Here is a 10,621-nt window from a genome sequence, read left to right as displayed (position 1 = left end):
TATTCGTTTCCCTCACGAGATCGAGGCCCGTCTGTGGTTCTTGCCCTGTGCTTACATCATGAAACGCGAAGCTCGTCCGAGGTGATCGTGAGGACACAAAAGTAACGATCCTCGCCGGCCGAGACTAAATAAAAAAAAAAAAAACATGGCCGCCGGCTACGACTCAGACATGTTTTCGAAAAAAAAAAAAACGATAAAGAGGATCGTGAGAAATAAGGCTTTCGAGTATGACTCTCACCTCGCCGAGGGGCGGGACAGCGTGCGAGAAGACAATCAAAACGATGAACACACTGAAGCCTGATGTCTGTGCGCGCGAGATACTAACAGAGAGAGAACAGGAGTGCAAAGATTTGTGGTAAGGCTTTGATGAATAAAACGGCTGTACAAATGGCTAAAAATATCAGTGCGTGAGTCCCGTTTTTTGTGTGTTTTTTTTAAAGTGTGTGTGTGCACGCTGGCAGGAAGGGGGGGGGGGGGGTGTAGACGGTCGCTGTGGAGGCGTTCACACTCAGGGGGCTCTCATGCACAACAAGAAAGTAAACTGTGAGGTCTGCACGAGAATGTGTGTGTCGTGTGTGCGTGTATATAGATATATATATATATGACACATGGGCACTTTTTTTTTTCCTTTTTTTTTTTTTTTTTTTTTACATCTTTACAAAGAAAAAAAAAGCAAACATGACATTTTCAGGCAACAAGACCACAGAATAGCAATAACAAACTCTTTTTTAAATCTATATTTTTAAATATGAGGGATCCATACAAAACACTTATAATAAAATACCCATGTTATCAAATAATTTCACAAGAAGTACACTGACGCTAGGCAGGAAGTACCTTCAGAATTTGGCACTAAACTCCACTGATCTTGTCTTTTTTTCTTTATAAGACATTTTGCCGAACAACAAAACACATCTAAATATTTGTTTCCCACGAGAGAAATAAAATAATAATGACATTGATGCTTCACAAGCTGACATTATATATATATATATAGATATATTTATATTTATATATATTTTTAGGAATTTTATATAGCTAATTAACCAACAAGAAATTTAGCAAATAGGGACACTCCTTAAAAAAAAACAAAAAGAAGAACCAAAAAGAAAAGAAACAACAAAGTAACTATTATAGTAATATGAAAGGCTTTGTCTATTGTTCAAGTAAACTGATTTTTTAGTCTTCTCTTGAAAAACATGAGACATTTAAGACCGTTAGACTTGTGATGAAACCACAACTAAACTCACGAGAAGCACCGACGTTAACGCAGGTTTACAGGTATCTTAGTATTTTTTTTTTCCTCTATACATTTAAACAGTAGAAAATATAGGTCATTTCATCATGTGCATTTAAACCACGGATTGTCTATCTGTGAGTCAGTTCAGCAAAAGGTGACACAAGTAGGTAGCATTTCTCCCACCCAAACAGGGCAAATGTCTTTTTTTTATTTTTACCTTTAAACTACTCTAGAAAAAAGTGGTTCTATATATAGACTTTGAATGAGAAACAGAGCCACTTAAAATGGCCTTATCAAAAAACTTTACACTGCCTGAAAAATGTAAAAACCATTGGAGAGCTCTGAGAGAGTCTTAATATTGATCAGACAGTTTTTATTCAAAACTGTTTGGAAGTAGTCTTATTTTTCAGAGAAACTGGCGCGGACTGCTTCTGGGCCGGCGCTCGGGTTTTTTCCATCGGCGCCAGAAGCAAGATGGCGCGCCAGTTCCTGTCGTGAACTTTCAAGTTTACTTTAAATGAAGAAGAAAAGAAAAAAAGGAAAACTGACAGAAAGAAGAAGAAGAAGAAGAAGAAACAAAAAAAAAAAAAATTGCAGGAAAACATACTGTATGGAAATCACTTTGCCACAGGTTGTTGTTTTTTTTCTCCAAAAAGAACATTTGTTTTTCCATAAAAATCTCAGTCTTTTTTGTGTTTTTCATACGAATGCAGCTTTATATCTTTTTCACATTGATTCATTTTTCTCACCCCGCCCCTCCCTTGTTTGTCGCCTCCCTCCCCTCCCTGAAACCCTCCCGGAAAACAGGTCTAAATGAGGTCACATGCAAAAAAAAAAAACAACAACAACAGAAAAAAAAAAAAAAAATCCAAAAAAGTTCAACGTTTCAAAAAGTCAGTAGGCGGCGAAGGAGGAGGAGGAGAACCAGGTTATGATCAGGTGAGCTCGGAAAAGACATCAGAAAAAACAATGACGGGGGGAGGAGGACGACGATGACGACACTTTGTTTTTTTTTTTGGTGGGGATTTTTTTTGTTTGTTTTCATTTTAAAAGTTTGTTTGTTTTTTTTTGGACGCCACGGAGACATGCTAGGCAAACGATGAGCTAACAGGCATGGAGATGGGTTGTTCTAAAAGGGGGAAAGAAAAAACAGGGGAGAGGAGAGAGTTACACACAGAGAGCCAGAGCACCACACCACTACAGCATTTTGTTTTTGTAAAAAAAATCAGGAGAAACAACAACAACAAACAACAACAACAACAAACAAACAACAATGCAAACCGGCAGAACACCACTCACTGATTTCATTTTTTAAGCTTTGATTTTGTTGTTTTTTAAAATGATATAATAGGTCTATACTAACAGGCAACAACAACAACACACACACAAACACACATTCTCACACACACACACATACACAAAAAACAAAGAGCACCCAAAGCTTTATCCATCAGATCCCAGATGGATGTTGTCATTTGGGAGAAAAATACATATTTTTTTGGGAGAGGGGGAGGCGGGTCTTATCATTTCTTTCTTTCTTTTTTATTTCAACATCTTTGGAAGGGTGGGGGGGGGGGGGGGGGGGGGGGGTAGGGGGGGGGGGGGGTACGAACAAACAAAAAACGCAAACAATCTAAACAAAAAAAGTAAAAGAAAATGAGGAAAAACGCGAGGAAAAATGTTGACAAGAGAAGAAGTAGTCCCACTACGGATGGAGAGAGGGGTCAGAAGAGAGAGAGATGGATGGATGAACAGCACAGAGTGAATGAATGAATGACACAGGGGAGGTAGAAGGGAGGGGGGGGGGGGTCGCGGTTCGAATGGCGGCGTGTTGTGATTGTGGTTTCTGCACTGAAAAAAAACATGGAAAACACCGGAGAACCCAATTCCACGAGACTTCTCCACAAGGGTCTACGCTTAATATGAATATTTTATCGGAGTCCAATAACTTAACGATAGGCAATAAATAAAATCCTTTTTTTTTTCTTCATCTGAGGCAGTAAAAATGTTGTATAAAAATAGAACTGCTTTTTTTACAAGTAAAATTTACAGGCCTGTGGCTTTCTGTACTTTGACTTCTTTTTTTTTTTTAAATCTTTCAACAAACATCAAGTATTTTCAGTTACCACCTCAAACCCATAAACTCTTTTTTTTTGTATCGTTAGAATTATCATTACAGCCTTCCATCAAATCCTGGATGTTATTTTTGAAAGTGTTCTACATGCGGTAATATCCCTTTTCACAACAAAGACCAATGTGATCTGACCCAGAAATGTAGTTACTAATTTCTCTTGTTTTTTCACCTTCTGATTATTTTCACATAAATAATAAGTCGTAGCTGGAGTGTGTGCTTTGCTTGTTTCTCTTCTTCTGGTGGTGGTGGAGTGTAACTGCACTGACTATAATGTAAAGAGGCCACTAGCGTTCCTGCAGCCTTTGCTCCCGGGTTGCCAGCAGGCATAGAGACGGGGTTGTTGGTTTTTTTCGGAGAAGCAGCGGCGGCCTGCAACCAACGCCGTGGAGGTCAAAGGGCGAATGTGCATATCGGCGTTGCGCGTCAAAAAATAAATTAAAAAAAACGAGAGAGAGAGAGAGAGAAAAAACGGTAAAATCATCATGGCTCCTTTTGTCTTTACCTCGGTTGTGGCTGTAACTAGTCCTCAAAAACGTATAAATAATCTCTGAGAAATAATAAAAAAACAACTTCTAAACAAACTACCCAGGACAGCTACTTCCTTCCAAAGGAAAAAAAAGAAAATTGCACAAAGTAATGGCGGTAATGGAAGCGTTCATGTGTGTAAAAATAATAATAATTGTAATAAATAATAATACTTGAAAGCTAACATGAAAATCTTCAAATAAAAGCAAGAAAAAGAAACCAAAAAAAAAAACAAGGCGTGTGTGTCTCCCTCAGGGTGGTTGTAGGTCGTCTCCCCCCTCCCCCTCCCTCCCCTCCCTCCCCCCCAGTCCCTGTGTAGAGAGGTCGTGGCTCGTTTGTTTTTTTTTTGTACATTTTCACCTTCTGGTGGGGGGACTTACCCTAGCAGTGCTAACATGGGGAGCAGATAGACCCTAGTGCTAAGATCAGTACGGTTTGCTGTCGTTCTTGGAGCGCTTCAGCTGCACCTTCAGCCGCTTCATGCCGATCTGGAAGCCGTTCATGGCCTGGATGGCTGCCTGTGCCGACACTGGATTGTCGTAGCTGACGAAGCCTGCGGTTACCAGAGGAAAAGCGGATAGTTGGTAAAAAGATGATGGAGAACAAGAATGTGACAATGTAAATACTGGTCATTTTTCCACTTGGCGTTAAACTTGCAACAGGGAACGTTTCAAGTATTAAAGATTATATTTGTTAGAGTTGCATGAGTAAAGGTAAGCTATCAAATCTCTGAACCCATCGGATATCTGTTTGCCGACAATATTTCTATGGCTGCATTCTCTCTAATGTCCACCAGGGGGCGACTCCTCTGGTTGTATAGAAGTCTATGAGAAAATGACTCTACTTCTCTCTTGATTTATTACCTCAGTAAACATTGTAAACATGAGTTTATGGTCTCAATCTCTAGTTTCAAGTCTTCTTCAATACAGCATGATGTTCATTTAGTAAATGATGGTCCATTTAGAGTCAAACAGACCATAAAGCAGGGGATGCTTATTAGCAATAATACAATGATTCAACTCACTGAAAAGGAAAGTAGCTCATTTAAGCTACATTTTCATTTATCTACTGTTGTCAAAATGCAGCACGAACAGTGAAGACAATCGTCTAAGGATTGTAAAAGTTGCTAACACGTTGGCTAATATAGCATGTGTCCGCTAAGGCCAATAAGGTAAACAACAACATGTGTTACCTGGAAACAGGCTAGTGAACTATAACGGTGTAATAAAGTCTAATGAGACCACGGTTGAGATGATTGGTCGCCTCCATGTTGTTGCATTGTTGTTGCATTAGCATTTCCTATAATCTTCATGGTTTCCTGTCTAACATAATAATTTGAAGAGCTGTAATCAATCTCTTTTTATGTCTCTTCTCTTTTGCAGCAGACAAGCTTCTGCTTTATTGGTCTTGTTTATTTACAACAACTACACTCGTTTCAAAATCAATGTTTAATAATAAACTGCTTAAATTAAAATACTAGGAGAGGCTCCTTCACCGTGTTTCTGTGTCTCCGGATATCTGATTCGTCTGGTTTACATCTACATTAAACCCCCGGTACACAATAAGACAAATATTAAAATGTAATGACTCTCGACGGGGTTGTTGCATCAACAAAATAATGAAATAATAACGCTGAGTAAGGCCGAATACACATAATAGTAAAGCAAATAGAGGGGAGTGAAGTGGCACTTTTAATGTGGAGCATCATGAGTCTGCAAGACAACTACTATGAACTCGAAAGAAATATGACAAAAACACAGTAAAACTGCTCCACCAACATTGACAAACAGCCACTGTTGGTCAAAATGTCAAAATAAAGGTTTTGGAGCAGAAAGTGAAGTTGTGTTGTTGTGTTTTTTTCATGCTGTCGTTCACGAAGTCGTCTTTGTGCGCACTTCACTTCCTCTCCTAATACCTGCAACCTCTAAGGCTGACAGTAAACTCCTCGTCTCGCTTGTCTCACATCCGTCCTTACAGTACTTTTGTTTGTTTTCTGCTGTCTTGTCTCTACCTGCATCCATGCTTGATTTACTTCTGTTTTTGCGACACGGAGGAGCGGAGATGCATTTTGTTCAGCTTTTGTTGTCAACGTGGACGAATACTCTTGGATTTGAAGCTTTTTAACATGCCAATCAGGTAGGATTCTTTAACACCAGTCACTTGTTGTCCCAGCTCAGAGTGTCTTATATTAACGGCTTCCATAAATGTGGCTGTTAGATTTGTCTCAATATCTCACAACCCATTTTTGGCATTTTAGTCGGGAAATATCGCAGGAAAATGTGTGAGTTTCCTGCAAAGTTTCCTGGAAAGAATGGTGTACTTGTCACAGCTGTTCTGAGCTCGTGCGGAGGAGTTTTCTTCAAAGAAAAGCTGAAATATTAATAAAACAGACTGAAGCCCCTGAACTAGGACACACAGCGAGTACAGAAAGCAGACTTTGTTGTGAGGACCGAGCTGCTTGCCGTACCGAAGCACTTGCTCAGGTTCGTCTGTTTGTCGATGAAGACTTTGGCAGAGACCACGTTTCCGAAAGGCATGAACATCTGCAGTATGTCCTGGTCTCCAAACTCCTGGGGCAGGTGGTAGATGAACAGGTTGGCACCCTCGGGACCTGGCGGGGGGGGACGAGACGAGACGCAGTGAGGTCAGCGGGGCGGCTTTTTCAAAATTTCAAAATTTCAAGCAGAGAATAAATAAAATAGGTTCCGTCGTAGCCGACCGGAGCCGATCAGCACGGTGTCACATGACCTCGAGTTTTATTAACGCTTTTAAACAAAAATTCTCCAAAGACATTGTTAAACAATCATGAATGCTTTTTTGTTTTCAGTCAAAGATAATATTTTCGCTCTCGACTGACAAAAGCAGCTTCCCTGTTCCTCTCGCTGTGGTTTCGCTCTTTCTTTCAGCGGCATGTCGTCTCTCTTAAGAGGGGTCACAGGTCACAGGTCACAGGTCACCCTCCCCCCCCCACATCCTAATCGTAGAAGGTCAGATCTCTCAGAATCATTAAATGTGCTCTTCAGCGCTAAATGAAGCCCGATATCTGTCACTTCTTTGTCTCCCCTCGAGGGGGTTTTGAACTCCTGGATGGACCGTCGAAGAAATAAAAGCATCTTTATACAAACGGGTCTTTGTTGGAAGCAGAGACGAGACGTGGACAAACAAACGTAGTCCCACTTAGATTCACGGGACATTTCATGTTCACGTCGGCTTTGTATCCAACGCTGTTGTTGAAGGCTTTTTGGGAAAATAGTTTTACTTCAATCGCCAGTTTCTGTTTGGATTTAGGTAAAAGTTTTCTCTTCCACAATATAACTCATTTAATAATATAACAGGAATATATCAGAATGACTCCTAACGTATTCATACCAACCGTAACTTTTACATTTTGTCAAGTTCCTTCAAAATAAGATCCATTTTGCTTTCGGTGAATCTTCAGTTAATAATTTGAATTATAGGTTTGATTTTAGAGGAAACGTTAACTTTATTAAAAATAGAGTAAATTAATTAGTTACAAAGCAGATTTAAGATTATTTTGTAGAGTTATTGTTAATTTAAAGTATATTGTGGATTTCTTGTGTTGGTGTGGAGGATTTTTATCTTCTAGAACAAAAAATGTAATAAACACATTTTCAATTAATCGATTTCATAGCTGAAAAACTGACTTTGTTCCATTAATAACTATATAATATAATGTAGATCTTAAGTGACACTTTTGGGCGTTATTTACACATATATAATACAAACTGATCTTGACACTTTGACTTGAGAGGATTTTAACTGAGATATTAAACTTCTACGACATATTCTTTACCAGAAGATCATTCTAGGTTTCAGCTGAGCGTTGAAATGTGTCACGTTGTCTTATTTGCTGCTCTTCAGAGTAAATCCGTCTGCTGTTAAAAGAAGCGAAAGCTCCCGTTTGAGCAGCAGCGATGTGCAGACAGACGGCCCCCCCGGGGGGGCTTACTGACCCTCTTTCTGGCTGCCGGCGGCCCCTTGCTGCTGCAGCAGGGACTGGCTGTAGAGGGTGGGCAGCGCTGCGGCGGCGTACTGCTGGATCCCTGAGTAAGCCTGCGTCAGCGCGTCCATGGTGCCCGCCGTCCCGTTGGTAAGCCCCGCCCCCAGGCCTCCGTTTAGAGCCGCCATACCTGAGAGCATTTGAGCAACTTTACATAAAACCCAACAATGAAGAAAGAAGAGTGCACTTACTCGTTAGCGCTCTTACTGAAGGTTGTGTTTTACACCACACACACAGAAATGTTACCACACGTCACACACACACACACACACACGCACTGATGTTACACATCAATACTGTGTCTACACACACACACACACAACAGCTAACACGGGACACACAGAGTAACACTTCAAACACACAATAAAGTAGAGGATGGGCGTAGCCGATGACAGCCAGACCTGCACAGGTTTCAGAAGCACGCAGCACAGAAACACACGAAGACGCAGTGTCGACAAAACGTTAAAACACTAGGATGATCACGTGAAAACACACTTTAGGATGTAGGAATGAGTCCTAAAATTCAGAAATAAGTCTGCCCAGAAAAGTCTGTCGTTAACACGAGCTGAAGAGATTTTAAGGTTTAGTTCTCTGATATAAAACAGGTCAGTGAACGCCCCTCTGGTGCACCTTAAAAAGAGACTAAGCGTCCTCACCGGAACACTAGCCCTCCTTTAGCTTAGCGGTGGAGGCCTGAAGTCATGTGACCGTGGTAGAGTTCCTTTACAGCCCAACGTTAAGCTTTTTACTTCCCTAAAAGTAAAGTTGATTTGTGAAGATTATCTTGATGAACAAAAACGGGGAAGTATCAGAAACGTTTGATTTGCCACAGAGATCATTTTCTGCAATAATTCAAAATCCAGTGGAACAATCCCGTTGGCTTTCTGTCGAGGGAACACGTGCAGCGTTAACTTCCTGCATGACGTGCACTGCGGTTTAGCCGCACGGCGCCGCTGCAGACAGCTGCACGGATTATCATGAGAGCATTATATCTGTTGCATGAGAGGGAATAAAGCGCATTGAAAAATGAGTCAATAGTAGTGATTTAGTCACCGAAACAATAAGTGCATCTCTTTTAACACGCGCTATAATAAAACGAGAAAGAATGATACATAATGACAGATTTACTAGTTTGATGCACGTCTAAATTCCACGTAATCTGCATTAGTACATACACTGAAATCCATCCCAACACTTAAAGAAGCATCTCGTTCTGCGTGTGGAGAATTATGTTGCCAAGTCAAACATCAACGGCGAAGGTGTGATGTGTGCTTTTCCAGCCCTGCGACGTCTCACTTTAGGGGTGAAGACAGGCTAGTAAGGAGGGAGGGAGGACGGGGGAGGACAGCGGGGGGGGGGGAGGGACGGGGGGTTAGCTGGTTTGAAAAGTGGAGGAACGCAGCAGTAACACTCATTAGCTGCTTGTAACGGCTTAATATCACGGCGGAGGGCAACTTGTCTGAGGGGGTCTGACATTGGCTCGGCGTCCTGTCGTCTCACCGTCAGACACAGTGAAATAAATTATCACCGCGGAGCTCCGGATTATAGGTCACTCATTTATTCAGGAATAATTGCACCGGTGACCTTTGCAATTCAATTAAGGCCTAGATGTGTTTAAATGAGGGGCGGTGGGCGGTGGAGGAAGGGGGGGGGGGGCAGAATGCGGAGAGAGAGGCATTGGCCGAGATGCAAAAAAACGAAAGCGGACCTTTCTGTTTGAAAGGACGATCATGTATGTGTGTGTGTGTGTGTGTGTGTGTGTTTCTGTAGACGCGGAGATGATTTACACAGCGGACACACAGCTACTCCAGCCGAGGACCGGTAAAGGTCAGAGGAGAATAATGTGGTGGAGGAGGCCGGTAGTACAGCATCTCTGCTGTAATAACAGCTCTGATTAAGATCCCAGCTCCCGTCTCCCAGGAGGTCAGAGGCAGGACGCACCGCGCGACTCACGTGTGGATGGAAACGTGTATCCGCTGTGGATCGCACCAAACTGGAACTTATTTAGATGCTAAACCAGCTGCTCTGCACAATACTTTAACTAGCACTAGTTTGCAAATGTCATTTTTTTTGTGCATTAAAGTAATATAGTTTATTTAAATTTATTTTCGCATAAGATTGGTCAAAGTTTGACATGAAAATGGAAAGGTTTTGCATTTATTGGACGGTAAAACTGACTGATTAGTATTTCTTGAATGAACGTTTAATTCTATATTTTTTGGCACATGCAGAGAAAACTCGATTTAGCATTTATTTGTGCATGGAAATCATTACATTTACTATATTTCTGGCATGAAAATGGTCCACCAACATCTTTATTCTACTGAAATTGTCATCTGTTTATTTTGAAATCTTAGTTTATTTTAGCTCAAGAATGGCCAAACTTCAAACATGTTGTACAGTAGTCACAATTTGTATTTTTGGCATAAATAATTTACAGATTTGTATTTATCGGGCTGGTAAATTGACAGATTTTTTGACATATAATTGTAACATTTTGCAGGAAAGTAGTCAAATTCTGGCATTAAAATAATTATTGATCCTCAAAACTGTCAGAAAGAAACAACACGATGTGAAACAACTACAACATAGTTTCACACACACACACACACACACACACACACATACACACACACACACACACACACACACACAGAGAGACACAGACAGACTGCTCAACCCAGGACACAACCAGGAAGCG

General features: G+C 41.0%; 1 protein-coding gene across 1 annotated transcript in view; it reads right to left on the bottom strand.

Moving 5' to 3' along the window:
• Window positions 1–2,128: 2,128 nt before the first annotated feature.
• Window positions 2,129–10,621, bottom strand: part of celf2 (cugbp, Elav-like family member 2) — a gene marked incomplete at its 5' end in the record, with an annotated part of 111,236 nt that continues 102,743 nt past the window's right edge. Inside the window, 4 exons of the mRNA XM_079184090.1 lie at window positions 2,129–2,369; window positions 4,280–4,452; window positions 6,367–6,510; window positions 7,874–8,050. Of these exons, the coding sequence (XP_079040216.1) occupies window positions 4,325–4,452; window positions 6,367–6,510; window positions 7,874–8,050 (449 nt within the window). The 3' untranslated portion in view covers window positions 2,129–2,369; window positions 4,280–4,324. The remainder of the gene's footprint in view (window positions 2,370–4,279; window positions 4,453–6,366; window positions 6,511–7,873; window positions 8,051–10,621) is intronic.

This window comes from Pholis gunnellus, assembly GCF_910591455.1.
Source record: "Pholis gunnellus genome assembly, chromosome: 22".
In the NCBI taxonomy this organism is placed as follows: domain Eukaryota; kingdom Metazoa; phylum Chordata; class Actinopteri; order Perciformes; family Pholidae; genus Pholis; species Pholis gunnellus.
This window is presented reverse-complemented; position numbering and strand designations above follow the sequence as displayed.